At 38.9% G+C, this 18,711-nt stretch overlaps 1 protein-coding gene across 2 annotated transcripts in view; it reads right to left on the reverse strand.

The window, feature by feature from the left end:
* Window positions 1-1,224: 1,224 nt before the first annotated feature.
* Window positions 1,225-18,711, reverse strand: part of gosr2 (golgi SNAP receptor complex member 2) — a 63,446-nt gene continuing 45,959 nt past the window's right edge. For both annotated transcript variants that reach the window (XM_060848591.1, XM_060848590.1), the window contains one exon: window positions 1,225-1,447. In XM_060848591.1, coding sequence (XP_060704574.1) covers window positions 1,286-1,447 — 162 coding nt within the window. In that variant the 3' untranslated portion in view covers window positions 1,225-1,285. The remainder of the gene's footprint in view (window positions 1,448-18,711) is intronic.

Below are 18,711 nucleotides of genomic sequence, written 5' to 3' on the forward strand. Positions count from 1 at the left end.
CCTACAGTGAAACTGGCAATACACGTGCTATAAGTATCGAACACAGACAAAAGAACATTGAACTAACGACAAAATAGCAATGAGGGTGAGGCAATTTAGCTTTTTCTTTTATTGAGTACAGAAACTATCTTTCAGTTATTCCAAAGTATCCTGTAGGCTGAGAGTCAATATCATGGAATATGACCACACAATTTGATGCACAGTAAGCATACAGGTTATTCCAATGAGAAACAATTCACATCACATCCATTTCCCACTAATGCAAACGGACTAAGGATACCATTTCTCAGCTTCACAGTGAATATGATGTCACTTGGGCACCATCTAGACTGAATAAGTAAACGTAGTTTGCTGCTTTATAATAAATACAGCCTCCAACAGCAATAGAAAAAAACTTTCAATAGTAAGAGCTGTATCTTTTTCCTTTAAGTCCAATTCCAGTTTTTCTTCGGATGAGATTTTTAAAAAAATTGCCACTGGATGAATTTAGGGACAGGAAGAGGATACCTTACACACTTTCCCTGTGATGCTGTTTGGAGCCCACTATTAGATGATCTATGTAAGTAGCCTGGGTTCACTCATCCTCAAGAGTTTCTCATTGACTATGCAGCAAATACACCTTCAAGTCAACAATTGCCTCCAAAACTTGGCTGAGATCTGGAACTTGCTCTCACAAGAATTGAGAGCTCAACGGGTGGCAAATGGGGACAGTGCACCTGGCTATTACCTGAAACACCAGGTTGCAACATTTGGCGTGGGAAATATGGAATGCCTCATTTGAATGCATCAAAGGTTGAAAATGCTATTTCTGAGAAGGTCACGTCAGCTATCTGAAATTACTTGTTTATTTCTGCAGGAAAATGCCTGGAGATGGGATAGGAGCAATTAGTACAAAGTGGCTTCCTGGCAGTATCATCAAATTCAGCATTTTTTACAGGTTTCTTTTTATTAAACAAAGATTTTTTTTCCCTCCTCCAGGTACTACAAAATTAAAATGATTATAATGCATCATTTTTATTTATTAGATTTGAAATTATTGGCCTTTATCAAACCTTTGATCAATGGTGCTGGCCAAAAGAATTGGCATCATTGTTACAGATTGTGTAAAGGCTTTTTGTCCAGACTAGTAGTCATTAACCTGAAATAGTTTCAGGGCAATGGGGGGTTGGGGGAGGGAGGGGAAGGAGTCTGAAAGCAACGAGCCAGACAATCACTTGGGCAGTCTTTTCATGGAAATACTGATTCTTTATTTTCCCTGAAGCAGAGTCCACAAGACAAAATTGACTCATGTCAAATATTTAACCGCCAAGACCATGATAATGCAGGTGACCACCATCCCACCAATCATAATGAACTTGTCCTGGAACGCTCGCTTCTCAATTAGACGCATCACAGTATTTGACATTCCCAACATATTTGCCACATCCAGGATCTTCTTCTGTGCTCCCTGCAATGACAGATACTATATTAGACAAAATGCTACAGTCAGAAAAAACAGAGCACAAGAGTGAAGCAACAGATAGCTTCAAAACAACTTGGACAGGATCATTCTTTTCTCATCCTGATATCATTTCAAGTACATAAATTAACAAAAATAATGACTCAACACTCACTCTCTCAGGTAGACACAAAAAGATCCTACAGCACTATTCATACGATCAGCAAGTGAGTTGTACACATTGTCCTGACAAACAGTAACCAATACCAGTAAACATGAAAGAAACATGTTTAGTTCCTCATTATCGCACTACTTTTTGTGGGACTTCGCTGTGTAAATCGCCTGTCTCATTTCTTTCTTTAAAAACTGTGACTACTCTTCAACTCTGATCTTACCCTGAACCTCAACCACCTGGAAGAAAAAGGGCAGTAGATGTACCTTCCCATCATCCAGAGCACACCCCTCAACCCCTCTTCACCCAACCCCCACCCCTTGATCACATACCATCCTATTTCAGAAATCTATCACTGTTCTTTCATGGCCATGGAGTTAAAATCCTGGAATACTCTCTCTGACAGTGATGTAGGCTGCACTGATTTAACAGTTGTGCACCATCTCTTTCAAGAAGAATTCAGAACGAGCAGTATGATTGAAGATATAGATTATATATCCTCACGATGATCAATGATGCTCATATCTATGAAGAAGAAAAGATGTCCATGAGAAAAGAAGTCCTCAAAGGTGCTCTATAAATGCAATTTCTTCCTCATCTTAATGTAATAGTAATTTTGGAAGTACAGAAGACTCCTTGGTCAGTGGAGCAGCTCTTGAACAGGAAGTTAAAGAATTTGCCCATACTATTCAAAACCATGAGATGATACTTAATACCACCAACAAATACCAGTCGTTCTCCTATAATGTCATCGTTGCGTTGCAGCCAAACCTTGCTTAATAGAAATAATGAGACCTTTGGGAAAAGTGGATTTAGAGGTAGACTAACAAAGAATATCACTCATGATCGCTGAAAAATCATCCAAAAGTCTAGTGCAAAGTATAGTACAGCCTAAATGGAGGTTGAAATCATATTTATTAGCAAAGCAAAAGTAAATTTAACACAGTAGGTTTGAAAAATGGAATAAAGCTGCTCTGTTCAGTATCTCTCACAGAAAGCTACTCTGTTGGAAGCTGACATCATATGTGCAGAATGGCACATGGACCAGCATTGACATGATGCATGCACAGAACAGCACAGAGACTTTGGCATATGTACAGAATGGTTCGAAGACCAGCACTGACACTGCAAATGCACAGACACCAGTGCATGCGCAGAACACCAAGAACACCGGCGCATGCGCAGAATGGCACACAGATTTCAGAGCACGTGCAGAACAAAGTGCGTAAACTAATCCCTGCTGCAATCATGCTATTGCCAACAGAGGTAAGCCTTCCCCAAAATACCATTCCTTAAATTTGTAGCAACATTATAGCCAAATCTTACTGCCAAAACGCACATTATTCCAGAAGTACCTGTGCTAGTAAATTAAATTACTATTTTTTCTACTACTATCTGTGTTGCACTACTGGCTGACAATGGCGGAACATTTGCTTACATAATACTGCACGTTAGAATAAGTGATCGTACAAAGTGCCTTATGAGGTTTATGATAAATCACGATATGAATAGGACTACAGTAATTACCTTTAGGATTTGAGTCTCTCAGTAGTGGACGCAGTGTGGCACCACTGGCATTGTAATTGCTGTATGACAAGTTTACATATTACAGCTTCCATTATAAAAGTGACCATGGAGCGTTTCATAATAGAATCAGAAAAAACTGACAACAGAATGTACGACTTTAAAATGAGAATGGAATATGTCAGCATGTTTAGGTCTGATTATAACTTATTTCAACTGAAGATTATACTTAGTCTCTACTCTGAACACAACAGCACTCAAGACCAACAAAAAGTAAATTAGACTTACATGTGAATAATCTGTTTCTACAGCAGCATAATTCAAAAGGCCAAGCAATCACTCAACACAAAAACAGACCCTCTGATCCAACATGTCCATTCCAAACAAGTTTTCCAAATCCCATATCCCTCTAAACCTTGCCTACTACAGAGTCATAAAGATATACAGCACAGAAACAGACCCTTTGGCCCAACTTGTCCATGCTTACCAGGTATTCTCAATTAATCTAGTCCCATTTGCCAGCACTTCATTCATATCCCCCAAACCCTTCCTATTCATATCCCCATCCAGATGTCTTTCAAATGTTTTAATTGTACCAGCCTGCACCACTTCGTCTGGCAGCTCATTCCATACATGCACCATCTTCTGTGTGAAGAAGTTGCTCCTTAGTTACCTTTTAAATTTTTCCCCTCTCACTTTAAACCTATGCCCTCTAGTTCTGAACTCCCCCACCCCAGGGAAAATACTTTGTCTATTTACCCTATCCATGCCCCTAATGATTTTATAAACCTCTATAAGGTCACCCCTCAGCCTCTGACACTCCAGGGAAAACAGCTCCAGGCTATTCAGCCTCTTCCAAAAGCTCAAACCCTCCAACCCTGGCAACATCCTTGTAAATCTTTTCTGAACCCTTTCACATTTCACAACAGCCTTCCTGTAAGGGAGACCAGAATTGCACATAATATTCCAAAAGTGGTCTAACCAATGTCCTACACAACCACAGCAGGACCTTCCAACTCCGATACTCAATACTCTGACCAATAAAGGAAAGCATACCAAACTATTTTTTCACTATCCTATCCATTCATGGGCCTTTCCAAATGTTGTTTAAATGTTGGAACTGTACCTGCATCTACCGCATCCTATGGAAGTTCATTCCACATACGAACCACCTCTGGGTGAAAACATGCCTCTCAAGTCCCTTTTAAATCTTTCCCTGCTTACCTTAAACCTATTCCTCACCTGGGCCAAGTGCTGGCAAATGGGACCAGAATAACTGAATTTCCTTAGCCTTCCGAAAAGATCTTTGCTATTCACCCATCATGATTTCATAAATTTCTAGAAGGTCACTCCTCAACCTCCTACACCCTACTCATTACCCGGTAAGGGAAATCCTTCAGAAGGCCATCACGCTTCACAAGAAAGTACTGCTGAGCACCATGGAAGATACAATCAATACACAAAGCTAGGCTTGTGCTTTTTGCTATCTACATCCTCAAAAGTCAACAAATTGCATTGACAATGCTTTCTGTATATTGTATAATCAGAGTAACAACGCTGGCTGACTGACAACATTATGCTTTATAGAATGCAAGTTGGCATCAGGGAAAAAATATTGTGATACTGCAGAGATGATTCAGGTAAATGACTGAAAGGAAAGGAGGTTCTGGGATCCACTCAGTTTTGGGATGTGAGCGAGCGTTTGAAGAAATAGCATTTCTAGTTCTGCAATTTCACTGGCGAAAGAGACTTTCACAATACTATGCATATCATTTTTAAAACACTTTTTTTTTAAATGGACATCAATAGTGAGGTTAAGGTTTTATAGATTAAGCAGTTTACGTTTGACAATGTCCTTTTTCCTCATGCTTGCAAAACTGCCATCAATTTGCTTCCATTAGCTTGAGAGTCAAGATTTAATTCAGCGTACAACGATATGAAATGCTTCAGCAATTCGCATCTATTAGATTGTTTCAGTTATCAGTGGAATCACATTATATTATAAGGTCATTAAGTAAATCAATTTGCAAACTTCCTGCTGTTAGAACTAATTTTGGCAAATCTTCATTCACTCCTGCTGAGGTTCAATTATAGAACTCCATACTCATCAACATAAAATTATCTTCAAATCTGCATAGATTTAAAGCAAACAATACTGCCAATTCTTCCCACAGCAACAGTGTACAATCGTGGGTTGGCATAAATTATAATCTGTAATACTCAAGTATCCAGATGTAGATAAATATAAAGCTGTAAATATTGGAAAAGGAAACGGGTTCAAATGATGAAAGGGCTAGAACAGCAATGTTGTTGAAGTTTAATTGGTGGTCAACATGGCCAGTGATTTATCGCTCTGAAATTAAAGAGGTTTAAACAGAGTTATATACAAGAAGCAAAACCCTGCATTTGGTAGCTTTACAAACTGCCTTGCTGAAACAAATCACTTTCCTGATGAAGGGCTCTGGCCCGAAACGTCGAATTTCCTGTTCCTTGGATGCTGCCTAACCTGCTGTGCTTTAACCAGCAACACATTTTCAGCTCTGATCTCCAGCATCTGCAGACCTTACTTTTTACTGAAACAAATCACTTGCCTGACTGAAAATATCAAGTAGCGTTAGCAAAACATTCCAATGACATTTGATTAAAAATTGGAACTTATTTTTCCAGTTGTAGAGAACAAGACTTGTAAAATCACATGGTTGCATTGAAGGAACTCTTTCCTAAGAGAAGTACTTTGCAGCAATGGCTTTCAACCAGTGTGTCACGACAAAGCAAGAGGTTTGCCGTGATATTTTCGGATGGCAGTACAACCTTACCTGCTGACACCGAGCGCCCCTATTACGGGGAGGAGGGGAATAGTTCCAGTACAATTGTTGGATCATGTTGTCATTCACTGCATGGGTCCAATGATTCTGTCACTTTTATCCTTTGCTGAGCCGAGCCAGTTGGAGTGTGCACCGCTGCTACTGCAGGTTGTCAGGGCTGTGCCAGAGCACAGCCAGGAACATGGAGAGTGTGGGAATTGCAGCGTACAGAGAGCCGGCCCTTGGCTGGAACTGAGTCACAGGGAGAAGGGATTGGCTCACTACCTCACCAAGTGCTGAACAGTCAGGGGTAGCTGCTACCCCGGGTGACCAGGTTTCCTCTACAAGCAAGCCGCACCACAACTTCTGCAAGATGATGGCAAACGGATTGCAGTGGAGGGAGCAGGGAGTAAGGAGGCCATAGGAGAGCTTCACCAATTACTCAGTATTGCCATTCATAGAATCCCTACAATGTGGGAGCAGCCAGTAGACTCATCGAGGCCACCCCGAACCTCCAAACAGCATCCCAACCAAAACTGTAAGTCCAAACAGAAAGATTAGTCACAACAGAAAACTGGCTACATATCTAGAGGACTACAAGGGGACAGGAATCATCTGCATTAATGAGTAGATCATACGTGGAATGCAGCTCTTCATATCACAGAAGGAAAAATTGGCATTGTGAGCACAGTACGGGTTAGTCAGAATGGTATCTGGACTCCAAAAATTATATTGAGGCAAGATTATACAAACGTGATTTGTATTATAGGAATTTTGAAGATGATGGGGTCATTAATTAAAATATTCAGGATATTAAGGGGAAAGGAGAAAGATACTTTCTAACAGATTTGGGAGTTTTGTCTTCAGAGACAGTTGAAAAAGTAGAGCCAAGCCTTTCACACTGAAGTTAATAAATGTTCCAACACATAATGGGTATCAGAAATTTGAACTCGTTTTCACAAATGACAAATAATGTCAAATCAATTGTTAATTGTAAAACAGAGATTTTTGTTGAACAATTGCATTAAAGGACAAAAAAAATTATTTTAGTTCAGTCACAAATCAGCCACAATCTCAGCAAATGATATACAGGCTTGAGGGGCTAAATGACATTCCCCTCTTCCCAAGTTCCTTCTGGATATTCACAGCAAGGTTCTACAGCTGTGGTTGCACTGATAAAGTGACAGTGAACTGATTAGGTTTGCTTCAGCACACTGATAAGCATAGCTCAACAGCAGAGATAATAAGGATAAATGATTATAATGGACTTTTGGCTGGACTGACCGTGAATCATCATGTGATTGTGCAGCTCAGAAAGAGACCATTCAGCCCACTGTTTCTGTGCCAGATCTTTGAAAGACTTATCCACTAGTCTCTATGGTCTATTTCCCATAGTTCTGCAAATTTTCCCTTTTCAAGTTATTTTCCAGTTCCTTTTTTCCTAGTTACTATCATCTGTGCTTTCACCACCCTTTCAGACAAGTACGATCAGCATCCTGATCAAATGTAGGATTTTATAACTTTAACACTGACTGAAGTCAGCGGTGACACTTAGTCCAAAATTTCTTAATGTCCCAGGAGTATGAGCACGTTCGGGGACAGCATTATGTCACAAACAGGAGAGCATTCTATAGAAAGGATTCTCCCAGGTTGTCTCTAACCAGTGTAATGCTAAATGGTATAGAACTCCCAACATTAGAAACGCAACTCCTGAACACAGAAAGGGCAATGTGGTAACGTATGCTGATTCTTTTTAAACCATTTTTCCTATTATCAAATTGAACATAAAAGGTTTAACAAATATAAGGAGTAACAGATACAGCACTCAACATAGAAAAGATGTATAAAAAAAGACAAGACAACTCCACAGAGTCACATTATTACATGAAATAAAAATGATAAAGAAGCACTACAATGTAAGGAATATGGTACATCACAGTTTGGTTCCTAACGTTAATGCAATCCTGTACCAGTGTAAAAGCCACAAGTACATCAGTCAACTTGAACACAGTTTTAGATGAATAATCACGTTCCACACAGCGAGGATGGTATAGAGAAAAGCAGTGGAACAAGTTACTTTTCTCTATATCAACGATATAAAATAGTGACAATTCAATACAGTGCAGAAAATTGAAAATACAGAAGGTAGACTCCAAAGACGAGATTATAATGCATTAAAGTCACTATCATAAAAATGTACTATGTAGATAGCATCTTAGTGAACACACCAGAGATGACATTCAGTAGACAATCCTATAACTCATATCGGATCCAGGAATACAGTATATGAAAACAAAGGGTGATCATCCAGCTTTCAGGCTGACAAGATCGCTATCATTGAAATGTAGAAGCTGGTTATGCAGGTGGCAGAAATAAGATCCCTCACTTCCCCATTCAACTTTGGCTATAAGTCCCTCCTACTTGATGATGTGGCAAAGTATTCTAGAATTGCCCATGTAATGATTTGCTTTGTACTAAGCACTTGAAATATTCCAGAGCCACTGTCTTCACTTCCAGGTGTTTGATGTGCAAGGTTAGCTGTTTTTTATTGGTTGCGATGGACTAATTCCTGGCAGATGGGTATTCCATCCTTCCAGGGAATCAATTACAACTGCAGATTCTGGGGCATTATAAGATATAAGGGAGACAACTGCCTGACTATAACTCTGCTCAACATATATTTTTACCAGAAGCCCAACTTTAGTGCTACCTCATGAGGAAGCAACATAATGAAGAAAGGAAGAATGTCTTTCTATTTAGAAAAATGGCAACAAAGATCAGAATCACTTTCACTATAAGAGTTTGCTGACAAAACAAGAATATGAAATGAACCCTCTCCATGGATGCAGCAAGTTCTGTAGTGGCCACGTAACTGTGATTATATGCTATCTGTTGTTTACAAAGTTTACAGCTCAGATCATTTCTGAAGTTGGAAAAACAACCCAAGGACACAGATGTTTTCCAGTGGGAGGCAGCCGCTTTGGAATAGATGATTAAACCTACAGTGTGGGAACTGATCAATAGATAGCCTGGAACCCAATTCCAGGTTAGAACCACATCCAAACCAACAACTGGATCATCTGGACTTTCTTGTTCCCAGGTTTTTCAAAAACTGTAGTACATACATTTTTGTTCTCAGACTGTTAAATTTAAAAAGTAGAAAGCATATTATTGGCAAGAAAATTCCAGCCTGCTGCGTACGTTATACTGCAAGTGATCCTGACTTCACTTACTTCTCTGCTCCCTAACAGAAGCAGACAGGACTTGCATTTCTCACAGCTCTGCTCCTCAGTTCCCAGGGACCACACCTTAGATAAAGACAGTGACATGCTTCCAACTGGCCGCCAACACAGATAGAGGAAGGCGCAATGACAGAAGTGGAGGGAGGGCAAAACTGAATTGAACGGTGAACAAACACAAAAAAAGGGCCAAATCACATTCTCACACCCACCTTGGCAATTGGGCAGCCTTTTTCCATACACCACGAAAATTTAAAAACAATTCAAACTTCAAGTAATCCATTAAGTGTTTATAATCTGCTAATTGCCTGTGACATAACAAGTACTGTCATTGTTGGAAATGTACTGATCAATCAATGGAAAAGTTACACGGTTTGATAAGTGTTCTTGCAATCATTTTTAAATATGTATAAAAGAACCCTTATCACCAAGATTGACAGACTGGGCGGAGCGGTCACTGCAAGATTTGACATTTATGACTTATATCAAGACTATCAAAGCAGGTTCCAAAGCATTCACAGCTGAAGTGACAATATTGCACTAGCTTTTGCTGTAAAAAAAATTGAACATTTGAGGAATAGGAGCAATTGAGCAATAATCACAAGTTTAACTTGTCTCAATATGGCCAATATATTGCACATGTCACTCACAGGAGGTTAACTGAAGGATTGAATCTCCACTGCTGATTTTTGCTGTGCAATCTGGAGAATACACAATTTGAATTCTTGCAGCACATTAGCCACCGAAGTCTTATCTTCCTTAACTTCATTCAAATTAATCCCCAATTAAGAAGTGTTTTTAGTGAGGAATTCCAGTTATCAGAACAGACCTAAACAAAATGCACACTGGCCAGTTCTGAAGCTTTGAATAACAGATGATGATATATTATAATACCTGACAGGACCTTTTTCCTGTGAACACAATGAAAACCTTATCCCAAATGACCCATCAGATAGATAGAATAGTGAACGTGGCCATGTTTGCTGTGCAAACTCAGCACTCACAGTGGTTCAGCCCCCAGAACATTACTCAATTCAAAGATTCACAGTATAAGGCCAACCATCTGTAATAAAAGACCATGTATACTAAATACAAAGGTTCACCAAAACCAAGCAAGTTGAGCTTCCTTTCTCCAATATAACCAGATTATTTAACTGTTTCACAAAAATATATCACTGCATAATTTTACCTAACAGCATCTGCTCAAAGCTTTTAGCTTTAAGAAGACAAATGTGATTGACTATAACACCAGAATTCAGCTAATAGATTTCATCATCAAAGAGAAAAGTGAGACAGTTCTATTCTCTTTCCCTCCTGATCTGGACACCATATTTAGCAACTTTAAGGAAAGGACAGATTTTAGGAGGCTCTTTTGAACAGAAATAAATAGTAGCAAGGAAACCCAGTCAGGAAGAGAAAACTGCTTCAAGGGTAGGATGCCGGCGGAAGATTTAATCAGGAATAGGATATAAAAGGAATTTTGCTTAAAGTAGAGATACTTAGAAAAATACAATCAATCGCAGCTATTGACTTACCCACCAGGAATGGGCGATCGGAGAGGGCAACGGCGATCAGAGAGGGCGAGGGCAAGCAACAGGAATGTTGGCAAGCAGATATATAGCACATTAGATGAAATAAAAGGAACTATGAAAGTATGATGAGTAAGTTAGTTGTGGTAGACTGAGAAATTACATTAAAAGTTATAACAGTAGGCAGGCAATAGCATGCACTTAGAGAATACATGGAGAATTACAACAAATCTACAATCGTTTGAGACACAAAATCAAACATGATCTACCTCTGGCTTACAAGAAAAAGGAAAGATTGTATTAGATCAAAGAAAGAGACTTAAGAAATTGCCAAAAAAAGGAAGGAGTCTGAGGATTCATCTCAGGGGGGAACCAATAAAGTGGTAAACAATGGCAACTTTACCTTCTACTTTTACAATGGAACAATATGTATTCCATTTATATGATGATCACGGTGCAATTCTGAACAAAAAAACTCATTTCCACGTGCAGTTGGCCAACTTGAAACAGTAGCTGAACCACTACTGAGCGCCTTAGGCTTTTTAACTTGATTCAGAAAAACGTATGCACATTTTACAATGGTGATACAAGGGGTGTTACATTGATAGACTAAAAAACCTGAAATGGTTCTCATCAGAGCAGACAAAGCTATATTTAATAGAGGCATTCAAAATCATAAAGGATTTTAACTGACTAAATAAGGAGGATCAGTTTCCAAATGCATGGTTAAAATTTAAAAAATGCTAGAGATATTCAGTCTATCTCACAGTATATTTTGATACAGAAACTGTGGACATTTCAGATCCGTTACCATTCGTTGGAACAAGGAAAAGTGAAGCGGTCACAGATAGGAGGGAAAATTTAAAATAATTAGCAAAAAAGCCAGGAGGAAAGGTTTTATTTATTCTATGCAGATGGGTTATTACACCGAATGCTCTATATGAAGGGCAGCTGAAACAGATTCATCAGTAACAATCAAAAAGGAGATAGATATTTAGATGCAAACAAAAAATTTGCAGGGTTGTAGAAAATATTGCGGGGTAAAACTAATCAGTAGCTCTTTCATAGGAGCTGGCACAAACTGGTTAGCACTGCTGCCTCACAACACCAGGGACCCGGGTTTGATTACACCCTCAGGCAACTGTCTGTGTGGACAGGGACATTCTAGCGAAGTTTGCCGATGATACGAAGTTAGATGGACAGGCAGGTAGTACTGAGGAAGTGGGGAGGCTGCAGAAGGATCTAGACAGTTTGGGAGAGTAGTCCAGGAAATGGCTGATGGAATTCAACGTGAGCAAATGCGAGGTCTTGCACTTTGGAAAAATGAATAAAAGCATAGGCTACTTTCTAAACGGTGAGAAAATTCGTAAAGCCAAAGTACAAAGGGATCTGAGAGTGCTAGTCGAGGATTCTCTAAAGGTAAACATGCAGGTTGAGTCCGTGATTAAGAAAGCAAATGTTGTCATTGATCTCAAAAGGGTTGGAATATAAAAGCACCGGTGTGCTACTGAGACTTTAAAAAGCTCTGGTTAGGCCTCATTTGGAGTACTGTGTCCAGTTTTGGTCCCCACACCTCAGGAAGGACATACTGGCACTGGAGCGTGTCCAGCGGAAATTCACACGGATGATCCCTGGAATGGTAGGTCTAACATATGAGGAACGGCTGAGGATCCTGAGATTGTATTCACTGAAGTTTAGAAGATTAAGGGGAGATTTAATAGAAACTTACAAGATAATACATGGCTTGGAAAGGGTGGACTCCAGGAAATTGTTTCCGTTAGGCAAGGAGACTAGGACCCGTGGACACAGCCTTAGAATTAGGGGGCGTCAATTCAGAACAGAAATGCGGAGACATTTCTTCAGCCAGAGAGTGGTGGGCCTGTGGAATTCATTGCTGCAGAGTGCAGTGGAGGCCGAGACGCTAAATGTCTTCAAGGCAGACATTGATAATTCCTTGTGACATCAAGAATTTAAGGGCTACGGGGAGAATGCTGGTTAGTGGAGTTGAAATGCCCATCAGCCATGATTGAATGGCGGAGTGGACTCGATGGGCCGAATGGCCTTACTTCCACTCCTATGTCTTATGCACTTTGCACATTCTCCCCATGTCTGCGCAGGTTTCCTCTGCATGCTCCTCCCACAGTCCAAAGGAATGTAGGTTAAGTAGATTGGCCATGCTAAACAGTCCGTACTTTCCAGGGATGTGCTAGCTTGGTGGATTAGCCATGGGAAATGCCGAGTTACAGGGATAGGGTAGGGTGGTGGGTCTGGGTGGGATGCTCTTCAGAGGGGGAATGTGGATTCGATGGGCCAAATGGTCTGCTTCCAAACTGTAGGGATTCTGTGAAACCAAATACACCGTGAGATTCTCTGATACAATTTTCACTGTACAGTTTGGTGACACCAGTTATCAATAATTAGATTGTATAGATCACTGACAACTGCAATAAGAACACAGCAAGGCATTTTGGGTTGAGGGATTTAACAATTTACCTGGCTTTTAGCTAAATCAAGGGATATCAATCAGTGTTTCAAGTGCTGTTAGGCTCAATCACTGAAAACAGTGTCTGTTCTATTTATTTTCCTATTTGGAATCAACTTATCTAACAGTTGTAGATACGTCAACCATGATTTAACTAAGATTTATTTCGCATTACTCACAGCTTGAAATCTGCCTGATTATTGAGCTGACAGCTAAATTTTGCCATATGTTTTATTTAAGCTCAAAAGAAATGTACATCATTCGGTTTTTTTTTCCCTCTGATAATGTATGGACATCTGTGCAAGAATGTTGAGACTAGTGTGAGCAATGTGTTGTACAGGGCTGATAGTCTATCTGGGTAGTTCTGAACAAATGTGGGAAACTGAAGGAAGCCAATGTGTACTTGAAGTCAATGTAGAATATAGAATTTTGGCTGATTAATTTATTTGCTGAGCTGAACACTCTCCTGAAACAAGCAATGTCCAAGATCTGCATTTAAGTCTCATACCACCCAGAGGAATCCTCATAGTAGAGTGATGAAAATCGAGATTGTGCAAAAGACCAAAAGGCACGAGAATCTGATGGGCTGAAGGAGGTAAAAGAGATAGGGAGGGGAAATTGATTAGGGTTAGGGTTAAATGAGAATTTTTAAATCAAAGCATCATTGGACTGAAAGTCAGTAAAGGTTGATGAATAAATGATGCCAGGTGCAAGTTAGGATAGGGACATAGAAAATATTAAGAATACCCAGCAGGTAAGGCAGTAACTGTAGCAGAGAAATAGGGTTGACATTTCACTTTTTAAAACTGTTAGTCAAAATTGTGACAATCTTTTGAACGAGAAGCTGGCAGTGTGAAAGAGCTTTAATTACTAATATATCATTGGAATAGCTGTAATTATCTTCCAAGTATCTGAAAAGGATTTTTAAGAGTTTACATGAATTGTCAAGCACTAAATTGTACTTTTCTTGGTTAATTAAAAAAATACTGGTCCATTTGACTTGGAAGCAGAAAAGGAGAGTAGTTATGAAAGTTATGTGGCCAGACACAGGGAAGACAGATGAAAAAGCTACTGCTGAAGATAGGATGGATGTGGGCAGAAGGTGATCAAGCAGATTCTGACACGATAAGAAAGCAGAGACAAAAAAAACATAAAATTTTGTTAAGGAGAAGCATTCAAGGCTCTCTATGCGACGGTCAATTTTCTGTTTGACATCATGGAGGAAAACAAATGTCCAGAAGCTCTGAAAAGACAATTTACAACTGACCAAAAAGAATTTGGAATGATGTTTAAAGTGAAAGACAAAATATAAGCTCTATACATAGATCAATTCTGTCCTAACTCAGAAAGACAGTCTCTGTTATATCTGCTATCTCAGGCCTATTAGCTTATGCTTATTTTGAGCTGATTCTAATTTATACTGAAGTCAAAGTTACAAAATATAAAATCTTCCTTGCAACTTCTTTATTTTGATGGCCATTCAGTAAATTTATTTACTTTAGTCTCTGGTTTCCCTGTAGGTATCATAGCAGAATTGGAACAATCTGCAACAGGTTTTGCACAAATACAGAGACAAAGAAAAGGAGAAAGGGGGACAAAAGAACAAAAGGGAAGGCTTGTAGGGTCAAATGCAAAATTGATTAAATGACAAATGAATTATGATGTAAGACAAAAGCAGAGCTGGTAGTTTGTCAGATAAGAATAAAACATGGTCTAACAGAAATTTAACTACCAAGAACAGAAACATCACCAATGCTATCAGAAAGGAAAGCAAGGTGGTTATTATCTGACTGTTGACAGGAAAGATCATTAAAGTGCCAACTTGATTGGTTAGATGCTGTTCCCAGCCAATCACTCAAATTGCATTTGGTTTCCCAAATGTAAGAAACTGTAACATGACCATCAAGTACAATTGAAAACAAAATTAAGTCAATTCCTAATTTGTTTGGAAGGAGAGTTTACGGTCTTGGATGTCTTGAAGGGAACAAGTGAAAAGGCAGTTGGTGCATCTCCTGTATTTGCATGGAAAGCTGCCAAGGGAAAGAAGAGATTACAGCATGAACCAAGATACAGCAATGAAAGCAGTCCTTTCAGAATGTTGTAAGTAAGTGTAGGGAAAGGAATAGGAAAATTGATAGTCATGTCATGCTGTAAAATGGTCTGTTGAACATGATGGGCTGGAAGGTGATGAAAACAGGAATTTCGTCATGATTGTGGGAGGGATGGAGAGAAGCTTAGGAATGCAATGGATTCAATCGAGTACCTACCAACCAGCATGGAGATGTATCTTTGTTTCAGGAGAAAGGAAAAGATACGTAAAAGTACTGGCATAGAAGATGCAAACAGCAGATGTTGACAAAGCCAGAGAGAAAAAAAAAAGAGAGTGCTGTCAGGTCTTCACAGGAACTAGGTACGAAGTGTGATCAAGGCAGTCAGATGAGGGTTAGGCTAAGACAGGCTGAAAGATGATGATTTGATGCTTGTAAGAGAACCTAGGATGAGGGCTTCCTATTTTAAAAAGGGATTGCCCAGTTCAGACAGCGATAAGGAGACTTTGTTTCTCACAAGGATCTTGAGTCTTTGGAACATTTTCTTTGAAAGGCAATGGAAGCAAAGTCTTTGAATTTTTTTGAAAACAGAGGTAGACAAATGTTTACAAGGACTGCAGATGCTTTATTGTGGGTAGGCTGGAATATGGAGTCATCAGTCAGCTATGATCTTATTATATGATAGAGCAGACTAGAGGTAGCCTATGCTTTCTCATAATTTGTACATTTGTATATGAAAGAGACAAATGGTAATCACAAAATCACAGCTTTTTTGGTTGAGCTCAAGTTTATAGAAGACTGAAGATTATTTAAATAGTTATGTCTAGAGGTAAAAAAATGCACAATCAGTAGATGAGCTAAGGCAAGATTAAAAATGGGCAATTATACAGTGGAGATGAAGTTGAAATGGGGTTGGAATTCAAATCCATAGTAAAATAAAATAAAAGCCAAATCTACAAACAGTCTTGTGAACCTCAGATAGTAGCCTGGGAAGGGGATGGAGTCAGTGGTCAGTCCAGAGTTACCTGATTTCAAAAAAGCAGAGTAAACTGTGCTGGACTCGCATCCCTCATGGAACGTGTTCATGCATTTTCACAAGGACACAAATGGTTTGACTCCTGTATGAACTGCTGCCTTTGTAGCAAGATAGCAGAGGTGCCAGTAACTATGGAACTGCACAAATACAAGTGAGTCACAAGACAAGATGAAACTGAAGAGGAGTAAACCGCATTCAGTCTGTAAACTTATATAAAAGACAGAGAGAGAGAGAAAAGATGGAACATCACTCAACAGAAGATTCATTTTGGATAGCCCATAACTACAGATTGTGATCATATCAAGCATGTGGAGAAAATAATTAAGTTGTTGGCTAATTACTGAAAAACTAGACTTTCACATAAAGAACATTTTTAAAATTAAAAGGAACTGATATGTTCACATTGATATAAATTTTAATCAACTGCTCTTTCAAACTGTACAATCTTTGTTGATTTATTAAGAAAGAACTACCAGTAGCAAGGTTTCCAAATCTTCCCAGTGTCATGATGAGGTTATAAAGCTTATATTATCTTACATAAAGAGTTCATTGTATCAATGTACTTAAACTATTCACTGTTAGATCTCTAGCCTGTGGCACCTGAGATCTAAGGTAAATGCCACTCACTGTTTAAGGTGACTGCTCAGAACCATTTATCCAGTTCATAACCACAGAACACCTGAAATTTTGACCGAGAGACAATGAAGAAGAAACTTTAGTTCCAGTATGCGGAATGTTCCACAGGATCTTCTCAGGGCAGACTTTTAAAACAAAATAAGAATACAAAAAAAAAGATCAACCAAAACAGTCATTGTTATTAATTGGGATCGACATCAACAGATATCTCTTCAAAGACATAAAGCAACAGGATCTTTTTGGGTTTGCAGTCCCACTTGGATTTCTCATGTTTGCTTCGGTATAGAAATTATTTAGGCAGCCAACGTATTTTGCCTGGTAAAAGCTGCAATATTTCAAAGGACTAGTATACTTGAGCCTCAAAAAGAAAACCAAGTGATTTACTCAAAGTTTAAAACAAACTGAACTGGATAAAAGAGAAAATTAACCCTAGTGGGCTGCTTCAGGATAATTTACAGATGTGTTCATAACAATTACCCACTTTCCTTACTGTAAATTATTTAAATACCAATATGTTTCCATGATGATTTTGCAAAGTAGTATAATGGGAATCCTTTCAAAATCATTTATTAAATGATCTGCATTAACTCTGGAGAGACTAAAAAGTAAAGGAGACCTCTCAGACTGAAAGGTAGGAAGCTTGAAATGTGATTTCAAGCAAGAAAACAGCATTTGAAAATTCAAAGCTTAACAGCTACATGAAAAAAAGCTAGTACCGAACAATGTATTTTCTCTAAAACTGCAGTCAGTTTTCATTCAGTTACCAAGGTAGATCTAATCCATTCAACTGTGGAAATCCAATTATTAATTCTGAAAACTATATTGGGCAGGCTGACATGAAACTTTGAGATACCATCTTCCTTTTGCTTATGCATTCAAATCAAAGGCACTTCAAACAGTAAAGAAGGCGGCTTGCAATCACCAAGCCAGTCATGTATACATTCCCAACGTGCTGCTAGAAATGGCACTCGTAAAGAACATATAGCAGGAGGCCAGATAACTTTCCTCAGCACATTCAAGTGGTAAAAAGAAGTTACATGTGAAAGAAACACTAACTGAGCTCTTTTCCTTTTTTAGGAGCAAATTACAGCAGAAGTTGGAATCTGTACTGAAAACAAAATATGCTGGAAATCACTGTGTCAGAAAGCATCCGTGGAGAGACAGAAAGCTAACGTTTCAAATCTAGATGACTCTCCATCAGAGATGATTTCCTTCTTTTTCCTTTTTTGATTTTCTTAATTTCCTTTTCCTTCTTTGATCAACGACTTGAAAAAGCTTTTTCATCGATCATCTTTGACTAATTATTTTCTATTCATTAGTTCTTTGCTTCCCTCTATTTTTCGGTACATGCCTCTCCTGATCCAAGGTTAGCATTCAGAGTTTTCTCTACCTCCTCTCATAAAAGACAGCATCCTGACTTGTAAATACTTTGCCATTTCTTCAGTGTCACTGTCCCCTCACCCTCAACTGAATTGTGAATCTACTTACAACAAATACACTGTGGCAGTTCAAGCAGGCAGCTCACCATCACCTTAAGGGCAACTAGGAATGGACTCTAAATGCTCACCAAACCAGCGACATCTAGATATCATAAATAAATTTTAAAGTCTCCTCTATCTGGATGCCATATAGAGAATCAAAATATGGGTAGTAAAACATCACACACCAGTCTAGAACTAAGATAGATCACCAATTATTTGGTAGAAAAATAATTAAAAACATAGCTGAGGTGTGGACAATTAAAATAATAAATTACCCGTTTTGTATAGTCTCTATCAAATAATAAGCATTCCCCACACTCAG

This window comes from Hemiscyllium ocellatum, chromosome 32 (assembly GCF_020745735.1).
Source record: "Hemiscyllium ocellatum isolate sHemOce1 chromosome 32, sHemOce1.pat.X.cur, whole genome shotgun sequence".
Classification (NCBI taxonomy): Eukaryota; Metazoa; Chordata; class Chondrichthyes; order Orectolobiformes; family Hemiscylliidae; genus Hemiscyllium; species Hemiscyllium ocellatum.